Here is a 21,871-nt window from a genome sequence, read left to right as displayed (position 1 = left end):
GCGTCGCTAGGGCTGCCAGACAAAATGAAGGTAAACGACAAATGTACAAGGGAAGCGGAGACTGCTACGAGCTTCCGATTTTTTTTTTTATCTCCCTTGCTATTGCTCCTACGCCCTTCATTGTTTTCATATCACTGTTCCCAATGTCTGGCGTACATGTGAGATTTTTCCTGCATACGACAAATATCAGTGTTGCCAGCGCTCCTTAAAGTTTAAATATTTTCTATGTGGCTTTCTTTTATAAGAAAATATACACTGCAGAAATGGGCAAATTCAATACTCCCTATTTACCCCTCGTATGTTCAATGATCAAATACAGGGCATCACAAGTTAGAATATTCATTTACTTATATTGAAACCAAATTTTTCTGATTGTAGGTCCTTTGGGATAAGTTTAAAGACAAATTGAATTTCGTATGGATAATTTTTTTTTAAATGCATCTTTAGTTGTAAAGCCATTATCATATTTTTAATAAATGTAACTGAAATAAAAATATAATATTAGTATTACAACAACATTATTTGCATTTACCTTCATTTGTTGAATATTTGTGTTCCTGATGTTAATCCAGCTAATTTCCAGTGTCTGGTAGTTTTGAAATCGAAAACGACTGTTACCTAAAACATGAAGATCAGTTAATAAGAACGTATGAAAACTGAAAACTAACCAGAATGAAGCAGACACAAGAATATTTCTTCATGCGTTTGATTCATTTAGAAACAAAAGAAATGTAACCCTAATAATTCACAGCCCAGACACGGGTGTGTTTGTGTTAGCCATATCATACTGGCATTATTTGAAAGACGTCGGTTGCCATGGTTTGTGGTTGGTCGCTGGTGTTGGAGAAAGAAACAGAGGTTTAGGATGTCTTATAGCTTCAGAAGCATTTGGGATAAAAAAAAAAATCCTAAAGTTTACCATCTCTTCATGACTTTACAAGCTATGACTCGACGAGCAAAGTAGGATGGGAAGCAAACAGTATGCTTTCAGTTTAGCAAGAAAATCGAATTCTGTTTTAGATGTGCTACAGTTGTTACAGCAACAAGACCTGAATGATACTCAACTTCGACAACTAGAGCTTGTCTATTTAAAGATTGTTAAAAAAAAATGGAAACTCTTGTGATGAAAGTAGATACATTTACTTCCTCTCACCCCCATCAGCAGTTAATGACTTTGATTGTATACCGCTCACTTCCAACTCTTTCCGACAACATGTACTGAGATGCACTGCTCCACTGTACTATTGGAATAACTCCACCATTCCGTTTGCAGAGCCTTTAGATTTAACCAAGTTTGTTTTTTTTCTTAGATGACAATAAAACCACTTCTGATGACACAGCCTGCCATACCAGATATCTTAATTCCACCTTGCACATACAAAACCAACCTGCAAAACGCTATCTTGCAGATGTTTTGTCATTAAGTCGTCTTGCTACAGTTATTGTGCTTTTAAGAACAATTGCAAATATCTTGTAACAAAATATTACTGCGAAGAAGAAGATAGTGAGTAAATTATACCCAATTGCAATAATGAAGAACAAACCATTAGTATTAGATTTATCTTCTAAATTAATATGCAAACTTTAACGCAACAGTTGCGATACGTTAGGTCTCAAGTGATTCATGTTTAGTTAAAAAGTGGAAATTTTGAAAATCGAGAACAGTTCGTTTGTGAAACGAAGAAGTGATACCTAACAACACGTGAAGATGTGGGCGTTATTTGTCATTGGAAATTGGCAGGATTAACATCAGGAACACAAATGTTCAACAAATGAAGGTAACTGCAAATAAAGTTGTAATACGAATAAAATATTTTTATTCCACTTACATTTAATAACAATATGATAATGGTTTTACAACTAAAGATGCATTTCAAAAAATGTTATCCATAATACCAAACTCAAATTGTCTTTAAACTTATCCCAAAGGAGCTACAAGCACAAAAAATGGTATCAACATAAATAAATGAATGTATGTCACGGAAGGCCACGGGTCCCATCGCGGTAGAACTTAGTGGGCCGTGAAGCGAAGAAGGTATCAAGTGAATTTTCCACCTCTAATAGGGATTTGAACTGGCGTCCTCTCAGATGATGGTTCAAGGAATGCAAGAGGTGATAATCTGACGGCGCCATGTCCGGGGATCATGGCGGATGCAATAGTGTTTCCCATCCAAGGCGCAGAGTGGTTTCCCATCCTAGCCACGTGGGACTTAGCGATGTCGTGTCACAGGAGGGCCCCTTTGCGATTCAGATGTACTGGTTCCAGAGTTTTGAGTTTTTCTTGAACACGGCTCAACTGCTGACAGCGCTGACAGTACACAGTTGCATTGATGCGCTTACCAGCTGGTAGCAGTTCCCGACGCACGATGTGCCGGGTAGTCTACAGGAGGACTTTCATCTGGTGATGTGCTAGTATCGACTGTTTTGGAACCGGTTCATGGTATGCAAACCAATGATGACGGCGCCGTAGAGCTTCGTGCAGAATCCACTTCTCATCACATGTCAACACCCTGTCCAGATATGGCTCCTTCCACAGACGAGACAGCGAACAAACACAGGTGTCTGCTCGCGTTGCCTTCTGGCTCGGAGTCAAATCATATTGGACACATCGATCCAAGTTGTAGTGCTCCCCTAATTGATGGAGATGCTGCCGGATGGTTTCTTCACTCACACTGAATTGTAGTCCCAGTTCCTCATATGTCTGGCCACTGTTCGCCTCAATTGCTGCATGAAGATCCTCATTTTGTACATGTGTTGTTCTTCCGGCACGTGGTGCGTCTTCGAGTGTTTCGTCACTATCCTTAAACTTGCTAAACCACCGCTGCATTGTCCGCGTAGTCACGACACCCTCACCAAAGGCCTGGCATATATTCCGCCCCGCTGCAGCGGCGTTTGACCCCAGTTTGAACTAAACAGCATACCGCCCTTATGACGCTCTGTGGAGGTCCCATGTTCACTCTATCCTTACGCAAGTTCACGGTGTAACTGAATTGCCACAACCATTTAGTGTGTTGGATATACACACCACCAACTGACCTTCGCCTTATCTCCATTAGCTTCAACTCATGGTGTGATGCCCAATGGAATACAGACCTCCACAACAAGTATCAGAACTTTCTTGGTTACGTTTATACTAACTAGTGATAGCCTGTATTTGGTCATTGGGCATACGAGAGGTAAGTGGGGGGTACTGAATTTACCCATTTCTCCAGTGTATATTTTTTTATAAAAGAAAGACACAGAAAATATTTGAACTTTAAGGAACGCTGTCAACACTGTTATTTGTCGTATGCAGAAAAAAATCTCACATGTACGCCAGACATTGGGAACAATCATGTGAAAACAATGAAGGGTGTACGAGCAATAGCAAGGGAGACAAAAACTCGGAAGCTCGTAGCACTCTCCGCTCCCCTTGTATATTTGTCGTTTACATTTACGTTGTCTGGCAGCCCTAGCGACGCTCCTATTTGTCACAGGGACATGAACAGTACCTCGTTGCAAATCTTATAGAACACACATTCCAACTACGTAACTTTTGTGTCCCCATACCAAACCTCTAAAAGAAGAAGAAGAAGAAAATTAAAATGTAAAAAAGCAGTTTTAAGTTTGTAGAACTCTGGCAACACTGTTGTTTGTCCTGCTTAGGGAGTCACAAAAGTTACCTCTGTGAAATTTATGTTCCATAAGCTTTCCAAAGAGGTATAGTTGATGTCCCTATGACAATTAGGGGCGTCGCTAGGGCTGCCAACGTGACGACAGTCCACCGAAAAATATGTACAGAATGATCACACACAGAGCCCGAAGGACAAGGTATGGCATAAAAATATATGTCAAACCTGTCCGTAGTAGGGCACACACACATGTAATAATACTAAACACACTGCCAACAACGTGAATAATACTGTCACTAAACACACTGCAAGAATACGCTAGAAATATTAATTTTAGTGGAAATACTAATGCTAGTTTAGTCACTAGACAGCATTTAAAAGGTGCTAAATTTCTATTCTAACAATATAAATGAACCAATTGTTTTTGATAAAAATATCCTTAAAACCTTCTAGATCAAGCGACAAAGTGCTACATTGGTAACACTGATAACAAGAGATAAACGACAACCGCCTCACGTTTCCGTGCATGTGTGTAAATTTTTCTCACCCGATGCATTGGGGTTATATAAGTTAGTCATACCCAAATCAACTTTTTAGTTGTACTCAAAGTAGACTCTGAATACCAAAAAGTGCACCTTCCTTAGTAGAGTTAGTATACTACTAACTAGACTGTGACTAACACTCGATTTACGAGTTCTCTCTGAATACCGCCCATATAGATACTTGTGGAAGAGAATTCAAAAGACCTTCATGCAGCAGTGGATTGATAATGGTTGACTATGATATAGAGTTCTAGGCTTCTGTGCCACATGAAATTTCTTTGAATTCTAACATTTCGCAACATAACCCATGGGCCTACTCGACACACTGGTGTGTCGCGAAACACGTGTTGTGAATCACTGGTCTAAGGAATGAAGATCGCTATATCTGGTGGCCAAACACGGCTAGAACCAGCTTGGGTCAGCAACAGAAGCCGTGATCCACAGCTTTTCACCCTGGGAGCTTTTGTCTTCGGTTCACCGACTGTATTCCGCTTATATAAATATTTTATTACATTTCATTTCATTTTTATGTAAGTTATGGTGTAATTGAATCACAAAATGCTCTGAATATCTCTAAACAGTTAAACAAATTCAACACTAGAATACCATGTGACGTAATTATGTAATAGTAACGTCATTTATTGGTGCAACTGTTCAGTTATTGAAAGAAGAGCAAAAATCTTATCTTTGGTGTTCAAATGTAATTCTGTCTTAATGAAACCATGGAATTCAAAAATTACAAATTGCCAGTGTAGTGATACAAAATGTTAAAATAATATTGATAATTATTACCAATGTATGGGAGGGACACATACTGGCGGATCCAGAGGGTTACCGGCATGGACAATCGCTCCCTTTCAAATGCTATACTTGTATTGGCCTATTTATAAGTTATTGCACTTACTTTATTCTGGTTTGATGAAAAGTTGATTAAAAACCTTACATTAATAGTCCAAGAAGCGATTTGCCTCCTTGAAACGAACCTTCTGGATTCGCTAATGGGAACGAGAGAAAATCTGGAAGTTCAGAATAGACAGTTCCCGATTTAGAGGTTCATTGACATTTTTTAAAAATGTATTTTGATGTTAAGTCTTTTAAAGAAAGAAACTAAACATTAAATGACATTTTAATATTTACCAAAGAATATTACGTCATAATTGCAGTGTCTCCACGTGTCTTGAGTTTCCTCGTGGCTAAGCAGTTAGCGTACACGCATTTCGATCCCCAGCGGAGACTCATGTGGTTCGGATACCACTTTAAGCTCTAGGTCCTTGTCTCATATAGCTTCGCTGCAGGGGGTAAAAGTGGATCTGAAAAGGTAGGGGAACGCGCGACGTCACCTCGTCACCCGTGCTTATCTCTGTCCATTGTAATTTTTAGGAAGTGGAGGGACGACGTTGATATTTTCTGGAAGTGGGGGTACTGCATCCAAGGATGTTATAAAATAGAGGATCTGCCCATACGTATCTTCATCATATGAACTCAATGAAGCCAAAAAAAAACAACCGAGCATTGTCTAAACCGGCACGTCTGATTGGCTACTCTCGCTTCCGCCATGATTATTGGCTCGAAACATTGCGATCTTAGTGGCGCGCAGTGGGCAGAGTAGGCGTGGCGAAGCTGTGACGTATGGCTTCACGATTTTGTTGTATGGGCAGATCCTCTATTTTATGACATCCTTGATGGCATCCGCGTTCCCCTCAATTTTACCTCTGCCTCGCTGCTGAAAGGGATGTTAAATTCAAATCAAATAATACCAAAATCCATGACTCCTTCGTGCCATCAGCTTATAGTACTGAGCGTAATGGTAGAAAGACATTGTTCTCTGCGTGATACACAAATGTTTTGTGTAACGTTTTGGAAGTTGATTGGTTTTCATTTGGTATTTTACTTTGCTCGTTTCATTTATTTGTTTTATTTTCTTCTTGCCCGAAAGCGAAAGGCGTCATTTAAGTACCAGAACACAAATTGCGTTCCTTGGTGCTTGATTTTTTTTTTTTAATAACATGACTTCGCAAACCACTTCCGCATTATGAAAAAATGAAAATGAAATGAAATATTTAAGTTTACGTCCCACAGATATACCGGTTAGGCTAAAGGAGACGGTGATGATGAGAAATGAATGAAATGGTGGAATGAAGAAAGTGGAAGGAAACGGGAGAGCCCCGAGAAAACCCACGAGCACGGTGTTTGGACTTCCGCATTAGTCTGCACTTTTTAGGGCCGCGGTTTCTGAGAGCGTTCACCTCTGGTGCATGGGGTCCGGGTTCAAACCCTGCTCCCGCCAAGTGAACTTTGTGGTGGACAAACACCGTGTGCGTGGGTTTTCTCGGGGTTCCCCCCGTTTCCTCCCACTTTCTTCATTCCACCATTTCATTCATTTCTCATAATCACCGTCTCCTTTAGCCTAACCAGCATAATCGTGGGACGTAAAACTCAAAGATTTCATTTCATTTTAGTCTGCACTTTTCGAAATCAAAATAAAGATTCGAGTCAAAAATTAACAATATCAATGAACAGTGGCTTCAACTAAAATAACATTTTTGTAAACTGAATACCAAAAATATATCTAAAAAATTCAGAAAAGGTTATCTTTTTTAAAATAATAAATATATAAATATGTTTTCAGTGTAATAATTTTGGTTGTACTTACGAACTTACGTGTCTCTGGCTCGCCCATAACGAAGTTCCTTCACAGATTTTTGTAGGATAGTTGTAATAATATTTTCCATATTTTGCAAGTGGTTATCCCCAACAGAAAGCTGGCATAATGAAAGAAAACTAAATATTGAATGAAGTCTTACAAATTTTACTAGAGAGAGTCTTATACAAAAACTTAAAAAAATATGATAATAAAGCAAAATGAATTTCAATTTTGTTAGAATTTTGTTTATTCACAATAATCACTAGAGACCGGAGGTTAGGCAAAATGCCTATTCTTTAATATTAAAGATATGATCAAAAATAATATTTTAAAGTTTGTATGGCGGGTTGAAGTTTCAATTTAAGCCAATTTTATTTTGCCTATTTCGCCCATTCCTGGCTAAATAATTGCTTTAATGCCTAATGTTGCCTATTCTACGCATTTTCTTCAAAATAAGACTTTATGGGGGGAAATATATAATTTAGTACTTCAATAAAGGATTCTGGCTCTCCGAGAAATATATGTGCTGTTCGTAGTGATAAGATGTAAAATTTTGGACTACTAACTGTACTGAGAAAGTACTATAAAACTTCGGACTGCTGTGTGTACTGATAAAGTGTATAAAATTTGGACTGTTATGAGTAGTGATAAAGTGCTGTAGATAATATATTTACCAAATATACATGGAATACATGTCAAGTTGTCAAGTTTTGTTTATCTATATCTATCTATCTCTGTATATATCTGAATTGAACATTATCTGAATTTATCTTTTAACTGTATTGAGTACTTATCTTCATTATTTCAAGTTACATTTTAGTGCCTATTTAACTGCCTAATTCTTAAATTTTAAGTGCTTATTTTCCAAGTTTTTAATGCCTAAACATCCGGTCTCTAATAATTACTAATGTAAAGTGAAAGCTTGTTTCATACGAAGAGTCAAGATATATATATGCAAAAATACTTCATTCTATATTCTCCGTTGAAATTCGTGTAACAGCCAATGAAATGCAGGTAATGTAGAAAAAGAGTAGTGTTGTGGAATTGTTATATTACGAGGAGTGATCGAAAAGTAAGGTGACAAAGGCTCCAGTGAGACGTGTATATATTATTTCATACAACCAATACAGCCAACAGATAGTACATACATTAAGGTATTTTTCGACATAGCCACCATATCGATTGAGGCTATCACGAAGTGTTTCACCTTGGAACCCATCGGGAACAAATTTTCCAGTACTCTAAAATATAGTGCACAATGTGACAAACGCTTCCGAACGACTTTCCCAATTCTTCTACCAGATGCCGTAACTTGATCCTTCTATTGTCCTGAATAGCTCCTCCACGCGAGCTGTGCTCATATGTATTGCTGTCGTGCTGGGTGGGCTACCCCGCTCCTCGTCGGTGACGTTTTCTCTGCCAGCCGCAAACTTTTCACTTTATTCTGTGACATGCTAAACAAACATTACAGTCTCTCCGTAAACCTCTTAACAGCTGCCGGCGAATTTCAGCCGCGGTTACGTTTCGCCCACAGAAATCAAATAACTGAGCGGATTTCTTCACGATACCAGTTTTCCAAACGAGTCGTCATTTCTGTTTACATAGAACTATAGTACTCCCACCCAGTCGTGAAGCTTGGGCTCTAAACCAATCACAGCAATGTTTTGCTTGAGCTCCGATGCATCGGAAAACTTCGGTACAATTCGTGGAGCTGCTTCCCAAACGCACACTTGGGGAAACGTCAAACAGCTGATATTCACCAATAATGTTGTCAAACTTTGAAGAGATAGTAAATAAGTATTTTTTTATTTAAAAAAAAACATTTAAAAATTGCCAATAATAACACTCCACAACAATAACCACTGTAACAATTATTCTAAAACGGTAACAATAACACGAATAGTAACAACGAAAATATAACGCAAAAAAAAAATAATAACAAAACGGAACTTGGCGTCAAATCCGACAACAATGTACTCTCGGGAGATGTTTTCCGTGTAGCGCTAGAGACGACACTGACAAAATTTGGTGGGTGGGGGTTGACGACTGGAACACACCCTCGCGTTCTATTGGGTGGTGAAATCGATAGATCTAGGTCAAGCTTCACGACTCGGTGCGAATACTATAGCGACGTAGATGGCGGGTTGCTGAAGCTCAGCACAGTTGCCAACTCCATGTATTAAAATTCCCATAAACGTCTCATTTCTTTATAACAGACGAAACTCCAGAAATATGTAACCTTAGTTTCTAACCCTCCCTCATAAGATGTCCATATTTTGGAATCCTTTAAGAATATTCCACAAAATATCCATTTAGATATACATGTGTTACAAAGCACTATTATACTTTTATAATTGTAATGATGTAAATAGTATGTAATGTGCATTAGTGTTAATGTATGCATTGGTTTTTATGAGAGCTAGCTATTCCCTGTTCAGCGTAAGCTCTAAACTCCGATAAGCAAAATATTTGTATCCCTCCGCTTGTCACAATTACGATTGGCTAGTAATGTATCACTCCCACTCCCTACGGGGAGGAGCAAATTATACACGTGCATTTTGACAATACTGTCTCGTGTTGTCCAGATACTTTAAGCAGCAGCAGCAGAAAAGAAAGGAAAAAACTCGAAAGATTAAAAAAAATGAATTTCGCTAGTAAACAATTGTTGCTTAGTGAGTAAAGGTTTATCTTGTTGGTGTTTCAGCACAACACTCGCGGAACCCGGATTCATGTCAGCCATCTTTCAGACTTTAAAAGCAGAACTCCCGTCCACAGTTGAGTTGGCGCCATAATTACTGCGCATGCTTAGTGTTTATTTCTATTGTTTCATTAGCCACACTCGATTGCAGTATATTATTAGATAATCCGTATTATATTTTTGTCATTTATAATAATGTAGCAGTTTTATATGGAGCTTCATAGTGAAAGTAATAATCAAATCATATGAACTATTTTGCGGAATAGTACAAGCGTCGGTAGGCCAACAGCAAATCAGCGAGATTTAGTTTCACGTGGCTTTGTTTATCGCAGTTTAGAGCTTAGGCCGAACAGAGAATAGTTAGAGGGTTCAAGGTGAATCCTTACATTTTTAAACTTTTACCAGCACTGGGAAACCCCGATTGGGTCTTAATAAATTAGACATATGAAAAGAGTTGGGTAAAAATCGGCCTCTTTTCCGCCTATGACAGCCATAAAAAGGAAAAATGCTCATAAAAACCAGCAAATCGTATGAATATGAAGATTAAGCATTAAAAGTTACGTTCTAATATTATACAAAACTATATGAACTGACATAAAATAAAAGGGTACTTCTGGTTGACGTGGAAAGTTGAAATTTGGCATGATTGTAGCTTTCCGGGACTAACCCACAGGAAAATTGCCAAAAGTGAATATTTTTGAATTTCAGAGGTTGGTAGAGGTTTACGGAAACACTGTAATATCTCGTCAGCATGTCTCAGAATGGTGTCGAAAGTTTGTGGCTGGTGGAGAAAACGCCATCGACAACGTGCATCCACATACAGCCCAGAAGAGCACCACCACGCTGCTGAAGCAGTTACGCTGGGACATCATGGACCACCCTCCTCACAGCTCGGACCTCGCTCCAAGCGACTTTCAACTGTTCCCGTACTTGAAAGAGCACCTAGGAGGCAGTCTCTTCGCTTCAGATGAGACGTTGAAACACTTTGCGATAACGTGGCTGAACACACAAGGACTGGATTTTTACTAAGAAGGAATCTTCGAACTCATCCCAACCGATAGTGAGACTATGTCGAAAAATAACCTAATGTATGTACTATCTGTTGGCTGCATTGGTTGTATGAAATAATATATACACATCTAACTGCAACCTTTGAAACATTACTTTTTGATCACTCTTCGTACCAGTCTTGTAATGTGGTTCATGAAGCGACTCATACTAAAATTATTATTAGAAGTTCGAAGAAAAACGTCTAAATTGGCATAATATCAACAACCATACTTTGTTTGCGGAGTTCTTTATGCGTCTTGTTAGAGTGTTTTTCATATTCGTATATTACAGAGACGTAACGTGTAATGCTTGAACTTCATATTCACGCAATATATTGGCTTTTATGAACACTTTTACATTTTTTTAATGACTTATCATAGCCTTAAAAGGTCATATCTGTATTCATTTTCTTAGAGGGGGCGCGGTGGCTCTGTGGTAGAGCATTCACCTCCGGTGCTTGCGGTCTCTGGTTCGATCCCAGCTCGCGCTGTGTGAACTTTGTGGTGGACAAACCGTGCTCGTGGGTTTTCTCGGGGTCTCCCGTTTCCTTCCACTTTCTTCATTTCACTCATCACCGTCTCCTTTAGCCTAATCGGCATAACCGTGGGACGTAAAACTTGATTTCATTTCATTTTCTTAGATATTTGGACTTTTCGTTTAAAAGAATGGGAAAAGGGGTATTCCAGCGCTTTATCCTATTATATTTAGAAGGCAAGAGAAGGGAAGAATATTCACTAAGATTGTAAATATGTAATGAACATAAAAGCAATTACGTACCCCTTCATACCAAGTGTCTAAGATCGATGGATTATAATTGTACCAGTCAGGATAAGCAATGAAATGCTGCATTGCACGCACTTTGTCAAAGGCTAATTGTTTGGTCTGTTCATCCATCCAATTATTTTCTTGCAACAATTCGTAGAAACTGTTTTCAACATTCATCACCATGTTCTTGGCCTAAAAGAAAGACCTGTATGTTTTAAAGTTAATTTTAAAACGTATTTTTATTTTTTTTATTACTTACTGAACTTTTAAGGGCATTATGCAGAATCGTTTTGACGTATGATTAGCGTTATACTAAAATCTTGACTACTGCAGGAAACATATGTTAGTCGAATTCTTTAGTATGGACCTAATCACGTGTCAGAACGACTCTGCATAAGACAGTAAAATATTTGTACTGTACATGTACTGGACCATTTGGATGCCAAGTGATGTAACTTCAAAATTGGAATTTTCCAGGAGAGATCTTTGAAGTTTAATATCGCATGAAAAATCCATGTTTCTCTTGTGCTTGAAACTAAAAAATATAATTATAAAGTTTGGACCGTTTGGATATCAAATGGTGTAACTCCAAAATTGGAATTTTCCAGAAGAGATCTTTGAAATTTAATATCGCATGAAAAATTCATGTTTCTCTCGTGCTTGCAACTAAAAACACAATTATGAAGTTTGTTTTCTAACGTTGATAGTGCATAACATTCTCATGATGTGATTTACATGAGATGTTGAAGTTGAAAGTTCTCTCCTCGACACCAGCCATGTGCAACAGCTGGCCCTCTGGCCAACCCCGGCCCACTTATTCCGGCGAGCATGACTCGTTATTGAAAACGAATTTGTTAGCTAATCTCTTAAACTGAGCTGTTTTTTCTTGGATAACTGATGTCCACCTTCAAAATATCGCCCACGTTGGGACATCCAACAGTGAACATTGGCAGACTGGTCAAGTGTTCCACTAAAATACTAAACAAGTAGATTTTTCTGCTTTTCTTTAGGAAGTAAATGTTGTGGTTACCGTTATAACAGTTTTTATATTCCTGCGATATCAGTGTAGGACGATCTATTTTATAAATTGAATATGGCTGTTCAGTTATTGTGAAAATGTTGTACATTGTCTCGTACGACTCTCTACGTCAGTAGGTTCTCTGTTGGTTCACTCCCTGTTCCAACTTGCACATGCCTGGTGTACACAAAGGTAATTAAAGCAAAAAAAAATTATAAATGTATGCATAAAATAATTAAAGCCCACCCGTAATATTAAATAATTCAAATGCATCATTGGGCCACGGTGGCTCAGTGGTAGAGTGTTCACCTCTGGTGTTTGGGGTGTCGGGTTCGATCCCAGCCCCCGCCAAATGAACTTTGTGGTGGACAAACACCGTGTGCGTGTGTTTCCTCGGGGTTCTCCCGTTTCCTTCCACTTTCTTCATTCCACCATTTCATTCATTACTCATCATCACCGTCTCCTTTAGCCTAACCGGCATAAGCGTGGGACGTAAAACTCAAATATTTCATTTTCATTTTCAAATGCATTATTAAAAACGAATAAACTTTTTTTTTTTTTTACAATTCTCCCCAAGGAATTTGCGGCTTCTTAAAGATTCCAGTCACTGTTATTTTGTAAATATATCAACGTTAGTATATACGTCTTATGAAATATGAATGATTCTTAAAAACAAGTACTTACTTCTATCTTAGTGCTTTCCCTTATATATTTTTGTACAAATTTGTAGCCTGTGGCAAATCCATAGTAATTGTTGATGGTAGCCGCACATTCTTTTATTCTGTAAAATAATAAATGAATAAAAATTCCATTTTTAGATTTTCAACTACTGCTATTTTCCCTATCTATAAGGCTAGGCACAAATTAAGACCGTATAGTACGTGTTACGCGACGCATCACAGAGCGCTCTATTGTGATTTTCACGATTTAAATAGTACGGCACCGCGCCTGCTCACATGCAGTGTTCGTAAGTTTCCTTAAGAGAATTTCCCTCAACTGAACCAAAATTTTCCCTTTTCTTATCAAATTTTCCTCAACTGAACAAAATTTTTACTTTTTCATATCAAATTTCCCTCAACTGAACCAAAATTTTCCCTTTTCTTATCAAGTTTCCCTCAACTGAATCAAAATTTTCCCTTTTCTTATCAAGTTTCCCCTCAACTGAATCAAAATTTTCCCTTTTCTTATCAAGTTTCCCTCAACTGAACCAAAATTTTCCCTTTTCTTATCAAGTTTCCCTCAACTGAATCAAAATATTCCCTTTTCTTATCAAGTTTCCCCTCAACTGAATCAAAATTTTCCCTTTTCTTATCAAGTTTCCCTCAACTGAACCAAAATTTTCCCTTTTCTTATCAAATTTTCCCTAGTTTGTTGAATGTTCAATTCCTACGACAGAAGTTATGTGATAAGATTGATTTAGCTATACTGAAGGAAGTGTCAACCGCATTTGTTTTTGTCATTTGCTTTTTGCTTCTATTCTTTTGCTTTTCTCTCCACTTTATTTATTTATTTATTATTACAAAAAATACACCCAGTGAACAATGGGTGTGAATTATGCTACTTTGAACACACACTCACAAACTGTTCTATTTGTTTCGTTTATTTCTGAAGAACAAAGGCCAATTTAAGCATTTATATTGATCAACCAGTCAGCGCATAAATTTCCCCCACATCTTTACGTTTTTATCAAAAAATTCTCTTTTTTCCTTTTTTTGCTAAATTTACCTACGAAATTTCCCTAGATTAGCGAAATTTCCCTCATACTACGAATACTGCTCACATGCTTCACGCGCAGTGTTAACGATATGGGAGAAAAGTCGCTAAGTGTAGGGATTAGACTTCCAGACCAAAATTAATTTTTCTGATTGGCGACTTTTTTGGTGATTTTTTAAATGAAAGTTTGTCGAAATACACCTTAAGCGATTTTTTTTTCTACGAATAACTTGTCCTTTTATTAGAGGTCTGCACAGGCCGGAATTTTTAGCCCGGGCATGGCTCGTGAATTTATAATATGATGCCCGACCCGAGTCCGAAATATCTTTTAGAATTTAAGCCCGAGCCCGGCCCGAGTCCATTTGATAATCAAATGAGCCTGAAATAAGCCCGAATTACAGAAACTCAATAATTAACACAAAATTGTATTTTTAGTTGCAGCAATTAGAGGTTCAAGTTTGTAGTTGTGCTTTAAAAGTTCTTTAGAAAGAACGGTTCGATACATATTGTATTACAGTATATTTACGAAGTTAGGCCGAAAAGGCCCGAGACATATGGTTCTACATTTAAGAATTTACGACCTGATCCCGAAGTGATATGTTTTGTAAGCCCGTGCAGACCTCTACCTTCTATAATCAAGCACAATTAGCCAGGGGTAAAAGTGAGGGAGAACGCGAGCGAATATTGTCCTCCTACTTTCAGAAACTATCTGTGGCGTCCTTCCACTTGCTAGAAAAATTACAATGGGCAAAGATAGGTACATGAAACGGCATGACATCATAGTTCACCTACCTTTTCAAATCCATTTTTACCCCTGCAATTAGCTCGAATTAATATAGACACATCTTTGTTTTCGTTTTGTTTATTTGAATCAGTGCAAGCGTCTTCGAGCTGGCAAAATAATCAGGTTATAACTCCACACTCCCACTTCGATTGCTGTTATCTCTTGTCCTCTAACTAGTGTTGTAAAAAAACGTTTTTTTTTCTGTGAAGTTTTTTTTTTCAATAAAAAACCGTTCTTTTTCGTGTTTTTTTTTCAAATGAGTTTTTTTTTCTGGCAACTATTATTTATTGATTTATGTTGCAGATTATTGAAATAATCAACAGAACTTGAGACGAAGCCCTCGTAACTTACAAGTCGTTTGTTTCTTTGTACCTATACGAGCAAAATTGTGTGATTATTCCATTCGGACCCAGGTCATTTTTGGCGTTTTTCTACATTCTCAGTTAGTGACTTATTGCTCAAAAATCATTCATTCGATTAATATGGTTAAGGCCTTGGTTTTAAGAAAATGGATGTGGCTATCTTTTGGTATAAGTTGCATTGCAGTGTTGCCAATGGATGGGAAATTATTGAGGGAAATGTAGGGGTGAAAATTTACAAAAAGATCCCTAACAGAATTTCAAATTTTTTTATCTAGCACTACTGCTGCTATATGAGTTCAAGTCCCCTAAAAAAATTCTTTGGTGTCTTGACAAGATACAGTGAAATCCTGAAGTCGCTGGCTTCCATTCAAAGAGAGAAAGAAAAATTCTCTGTCGTCATACACAAGAAATTTTGACACTTTTTACGCCTCAGAAGCAAAAGTCAACAGTTGTGCCGGGGCTACAGCTTCTCTAATTATCCTATTGAAACTCTTTATGGTGCGTTCTGTAGGGCAAAGAGGAAGCTTTCAGGTAGTGGTACGTTAGGGAAATAATAGAGGGGAAAAGGGAAATTTTCCGAATGTTTAACCTAATATCAGGAATTAATTGTTTTGGCTGGAAAAACTGCCATCAGATAGACAAAAGATATTTGAAAATAAACCTTAGTACTCCAAAAATGTATCCTACAAGTATAATGTCGATATCTAACAAAGTAAGAATGAAATTAATATATATATATATATATATATATATATATATATATATATATATATATATATATATATATATTACTCCAAAAATGTATCCTACAAGTATAATGTCGATATCTAACAAAGTAAGAATGAAATTTAAAAATATATATATATATCTCATTCTACCTCAGAAATTCACCATTTCCAGAACAGAGTTTATTATAAACCTCAACTGTACTTCCTCTAATTATTCTAGTGAAACTTCTTATGGTGCGCTGTGTAGGCTAAGGACGAGGCTTTTAGAGACTGGTACGTTTGTTCGAGTGTAGCCAACAAGAGGGAAATAATAGAAACTAAAAAGGGATTTTTTCCAAAATTAGCCCCTAAAATCTGGAATTAAAATTTTCTGTAGCTGGCAACACTCCTATCAGACACACACAAACTATCTTAAAATAAGCTTTGGTATCCCTCTAATATAGCCTACAAGTATTGTGACGATATCTAATAAAGTAAACATGTCAATAAAAAATATCTCATTCTACCTTTAAAAAATCACAGTTATCTTTCCAATTAGAGAACAAGGTCTACTGTAAACCTCAACTGTACTTCTCCTAAATATCCTATTGAAGCATTCTATAGTGCGTTGTGTAGAGCAAAGACGAGACTTCCAGATACTGATACATTTGTTCCAATGTAGCCAACAAAGAGGGAAATAATAGAAACAAAACAGATAATTTTCCCAAAATTTCCTCCTAAAATCTGGAATGAAAATTTTCTATAGCTGGCAACAATGCTAACAGACAGGCGGAAACTGTCTTAAATTAAACACTGGCACACCACTAATGTATCCTACAAGTATTATGGCGATATTTAAGGAACAAAGCTTCTAATTACCAAAAATATATTACGGTAAACAGAAAAGTAGGGAAAAGCTACAAAAATCAAGGGTGTTTCAAAATGAACTCAGGCTTGCAAATGAACTATAATATGGTTGGGTCGGGCCACCCCTAACTTCAGTTGCCGCCCCCCCTACATTTTTGGGCTGGCTACCGGCCTGTCTAGGAGTAGCAATTCTAAATGTCAGTCACATCTCTTACCAACCAACGAGGGGGGTTACTTTGTGCCTAACAACTCAAAATAACAAATTTATAAGACACACTAACGTGAAACTCTCAAAATGAACAGTACAATGTCATAAGACTAACTGTCAAATTTAGAAAAAGCGCCATATAAGTAGTTATTATACTGCCATCTAGGAGTGACAGTACTAAATGTCAGTCACGTTTCCTACCAACTGAGGGGAGGGTACTTTGTGCCTACCAACTTAAAATAGCACATTTTATGAGACACACAAACGTTCAATTTGAACCACAGTAAGGTATACGCTTTAGCTATACATGTTGAGCAATAACGTATTTTCTTACAATTTTCAAGAAACGATTAAAAGAGTAATTACAAAAAAATACTGTGGTGAGCATAAAGTAACCCCCTTCCCCCGTTGGTAGTCCGAGGGTTAAGGGAATAATTAAAGGATATTAAATTATATCATACATAATTTATTTATTTTATATTTTATTGAAGCTGTAAAGCGAAAAACAAAAGAGTAATACTATGATATACTTCTTAAATGGATTGCGATTAAACGATTCACGGCAAGACTTAAAAATACGAGGCGGTTTCGGAAAGGAAGGTTACAATAACTAGCATTCATTTAAAAAAAAAAAAAACGAAAAAAATGAAAAATGTCTGTTGCAACCTATTTAGTGATACAAAGGTTATTTTTCGACACAATTCCCGCTAATGCCCGAATACCTGTTGAGTCGGTGTACGAACTTCTTTACCGCACAGTCATAGAATTCTAGCGTTTTCTGCTGGAACCACATTTCAACTTCGTTCTTGACCTCTTCATCATCGTGGAAGTGTTAGCCAGCAAAATGCTTCTATAAACGGGAACAAGTGATTTTGTGAATATTCACTGCTCGCTAACCTTATGTTTGTAAAAGACGTATGGTGGAGTATACTTCACATTTGCAGAATTCTAAATCAGAGCAGGTATTGTAAACACACATTACTTGAAAACTAGGCTAAACGTAGCAATGACGAACAGCCCCAAGAGGGAAGCGGAAGGCTGACAGTGAAAGCCAGTATAGCCAACTTACACACGAAAATATTCCTATCCACCTATAGGGCTAGTAACATTACTTTACGAATATGCCTCGTAGATCAATAAAGATATATTGGAATGATGCATATAACTTTTTTTTTAAATGTATGTTTAGAAAAGAAATAAATAAGTATGGTGTGATATTTCTTACTATTTTTTAAAAGTATAGTTTCATTCCTATCCGAAGATGGGCGGACCGCAGCAGGTAACACTTTCTCTGAGGCCATGAGCAGGAATGTACGCAGGGGTGGGTCCTGCGTTTGCGGACCCCCCCCGAAATTTCTACTTTTGTGTAAATTTAGCCTAATATTAGGGGCAATTTTATGAATTTTAATATAAAATATTCTCATATTGAGTTTGGACCAGGGGCGGATCCAGGGGGGCGATCGGGGCAATCGCCCCCCCAGAAGAGGAAACTTTATTATATATATATATATATATATATATATATATATATATATATATATATATATATAACCCATCCCAGAGTTTGGAGCCCTTAAAAGTAGCAGTATGACAACCTACCGCCCCCCCAGAAGTCGGTCCTGGATCCGCCCCTGGTTTGGACCCCTCCCGAAATAAATTCCTGCGTACGCTACTGGCCATGAGGATGACCTGTATACCTAGGTCTATTTGGAGATGGGTATCAGGATTATATTTATTTATTGTATAATTATTTACGCATACATAAGAAGGTTGACGTAATGTAAGTGATGAAGTGAAGTGCAGGTAACAGAACACAAGGACGAAGGATATTACGTTGCGACGAGAATGTTAATGCTCTGCTCTGAGGCTATTCAGAGCGAATTTAGACACTTGAGCCCTGTTAGTTAACGACAAAGGGATGGATTCTTACTGAAAGCCAATATTAATATATTTCTGAAGCAAGTATTTTGTATACGAGTTTGATAAATATGTGTATACTATAAAGTGTGTACCCTTATACGTTATTATTATTATTATTATTATTATTATTATTATTATTATTATTATTATTATTATTATTATTATTATTATTATTATTTAATGAAATATGAAATGAATAGTAAAATAAGTAAATAAATACAATATTTAATTTGGATCTTAAGTAAACTTACTAACCAAACATGAATCTATAGTTTTGGCTATATGTGTTTCCTGTTATGTCTTCTGTACGCTAAACATCCCAGTCAAGTTTTCGATATATATATATATATATATATATATATATATCATATATATTAATTGGTTTAATTGGCGAAATATTTATGGTTTAAAAGTAAGTTTGTGTTCCTCTCTAAAGTTTAAAGGACGTACCTACCTAGGAGTCGGAGCTTCAGTACCCAGTAAGACTCGATCAAATTCAAATGAGATATTTCTCATTCGCTGTGTAGTATCAGTCAGGTATTCTCTCAATACAGTCCAAACCAGCAAGTTGGCTGAAAAAAAAAATAAGTAAGTAAAATTAACAATATGACAATTGTAATATCTCCTTCCGTATGTTGGCTTCTATCTTCATCAAGATTTCTTGAATACATATAAGAACTGGGTTAAGAGGAAATTACAGTCAACAATAAAAACAGAAGTCGTTCAAAACTACTTGAGTAGATTAATACCCATCCATGGTCCAACTTTGACCTTGAAAGTACTTATACTCTATGTACATATTGTCGTTGAAGTAATGAATATTGTAATTACTCTAAGTACTCTCATTGAAGTACAAAGGGTCAATTGTAATTGAATTATTACGGCTTTTTTTTTACCGGTACTTTAGGTACAATAACTGACATGTAATTATGCTGTACCGAACTGTACTCATTACTTCGCGTATGTATCATTGGAAATATTTAGTTTTTGTACTAACAGATTCATTACTGTGTTACTTTTTGTATGTATGTAACCTTGAAGATATACACTCTCATTACTTGTCTATAACTTAGCATTCCGCGTATGAAATTCCATTGTCGGACTGTAATTAAAGTATGAAAGTGTTGTAATATACCCTCTATTTGAATCAAAGTTACGATATTACGTTAGGTATGATAGTATTCTTGATAATAATGTATGTGTAAAGCTTACTTACCTTTCATACTCACCCTTTCCGGATGTGCCGCGCGGAACTTTCATATTTGAGAGTGATGATTTTTTTTATGACCAAACCTGCTTAGTTTAACCGCTTCGTACTCTCTTATATTTATATATGAAATTGATTTGTAAGAAATATTAATTATTCTTCTTTGTAATTGTTTGGTAGAAATTATCGTATTTTGTATGATCTTTACGTAAATTCACAATTATTTAGCGTGATGTTGACCTCTTTTATGAAAAATATAGTATTTATGATGAATTATTCCTACTTTATATACAGATTTAGCATATGATTTTAAAATTCATATATATGTTTGAGTATTATGAGGTTGAAATAAATAAAAAATTTTACAAGGTACGTTTTTTTATTGAAATTATATTGTTAGAAAGTAAAAAGGTGTTACATATCTAGTTATTCATACACTGACTCTTATATAGCATGATATACATTTATTAAATACATATAACTAATTAATATTGTACAATACCATTATGAGTACAATGTAAGGTACATACATTCGGTAATCAAGATAATATTTATATACATAAAATACTGTTGTACACTTGAGTAATAATTGATATGATACAATCACATTATTTTAATACATATCAATGTTCAGGTAATTTATAATGTACTATACACAAAATACTATTGAGTTGAATCAACAGGTATGATTTTCACAAACGTTTACCTTTTTTACTAAAATTATATTTTCAATGATTTTAGATTAAAATTAACATACATGCATGCATTATGACTCACTGAGCAAGACTTTAACTTCGGTATCCATAGGGTAATGTTCTATAGTTTGTTTTACTGTGGGGATTTAATCGGCGTCTCTTGTTGTTTACTACTCTATGCATTTTAGTTTCAGGTCTTGTAACTATAATAAATCCAGGCTTACGAGTAATTTTACGTGGATTTAACAATGTTTTACTTTCAATTTTTTCCTTTACTAAATTATAATAATGCTCAAAGGTAATTACTTGACGTGCCCTAGAATCTAAAGTAATTCCTCTAATTTTATGCACGTAATCGAACTCTCCAGTGTGATTGTTTTTCATTCTGTATGCATAATTCTTTGCTCCACACCCTATAAAGACATCTATTTCCCATCCTTCTGGAACCTCGTTTGTTAATTCTCCTAAGTAAGACCCTATTCTAAGTTTGGATTTCTCATGTCGTGGTTGAACAAATATAATACTGTCTGTGTCACAGTACAGTATGTGGTCTTGTCCAACGGAGGTCAAAAGGTCGTGAAGTTTAAGCCTTGCCCATGATGTTATGAATGCTGCAAGCACAACATTGGAAAATTTGTTCGGTTTGTTTTCATTTTCTTTGTCTTTATATGTTACAATTAAATGTTTCTCTCCTATAGGTATTACAGACTGCACCTCATATTGTGGCGCATATAGATACGACATAAATTTTTCGGGAGTATCGACAATTATAGATTGTGAAAGATCTGTTCTTTGCCCCCACTTTCCATAGAGTGAATTCAAAAATATTTTCGAAATATACCTTAATCCGGGATTATACTCTATGTTTTCATAATTTAACTGTATTCCTTCATATCTGAAATATTCTTTAATGTACTTTTCCTGTTTTTCTTTTGTAGTGCATTCTGCAGGAAAGCCTGAAGCTTCCTGTTTCATTTGAAGGAATGTATTTACATAATTACGAAACAAACTATTTGAATGCCCATCTTCAGACCCCATAAGCTCAAATTCCCAAATTTCTTTTATTTTCAGTATTTTGTA

The 21,871-nt window shown here is 36.3% G+C and overlaps 2 protein-coding genes across 2 annotated transcripts in view; both read right to left on the bottom strand.

Moving 5' to 3' along the window:
* Nucleotides 1-11,484, bottom strand: part of LOC145671838 (neprilysin-1-like) — a 98,734-nt gene extending 87,250 nt beyond the window's left edge. The window contains exons 1-2 of the mRNA XM_081741064.1: nt 11,323-11,484; nt 6,815-6,915 (exon numbers count right to left, since the gene is read on the bottom strand). Of these exons, the coding sequence (XP_081597190.1) occupies nt 6,815-6,915; nt 11,323-11,439 (218 nt within the window). The 5' untranslated portion in view covers nt 11,440-11,484. The remainder of the gene's footprint in view (nt 1-6,814; nt 6,916-11,322) is intronic.
* Nucleotides 11,485-12,994: 1,510 nt separating this feature from the next.
* The window catches only part of LOC145671464 (neprilysin-1-like), a 46,034-nt gene continuing 37,157 nt past the window's right edge, over nt 12,995-21,871 (bottom strand). The window contains exons 8-9 of the mRNA XM_081740655.1: nt 19,344-19,461; nt 12,995-13,109 (exon numbers count right to left, since the gene is read on the bottom strand). Of these exons, the coding sequence (XP_081596781.1) occupies nt 12,995-13,109; nt 19,344-19,461 (233 nt within the window). The remainder of the gene's footprint in view (nt 13,110-19,343; nt 19,462-21,871) is intronic.

This window comes from Thermobia domestica, chromosome 15, assembly GCF_964235325.1.
Source record: "Thermobia domestica chromosome 15, izTheDome1.hap1.1, whole genome shotgun sequence".
Lineage (NCBI taxonomy): Eukaryota > Metazoa > Arthropoda > Insecta > Zygentoma > Lepismatidae > Thermobia > Thermobia domestica.
This window is presented reverse-complemented; position numbering and strand designations above follow the sequence as displayed.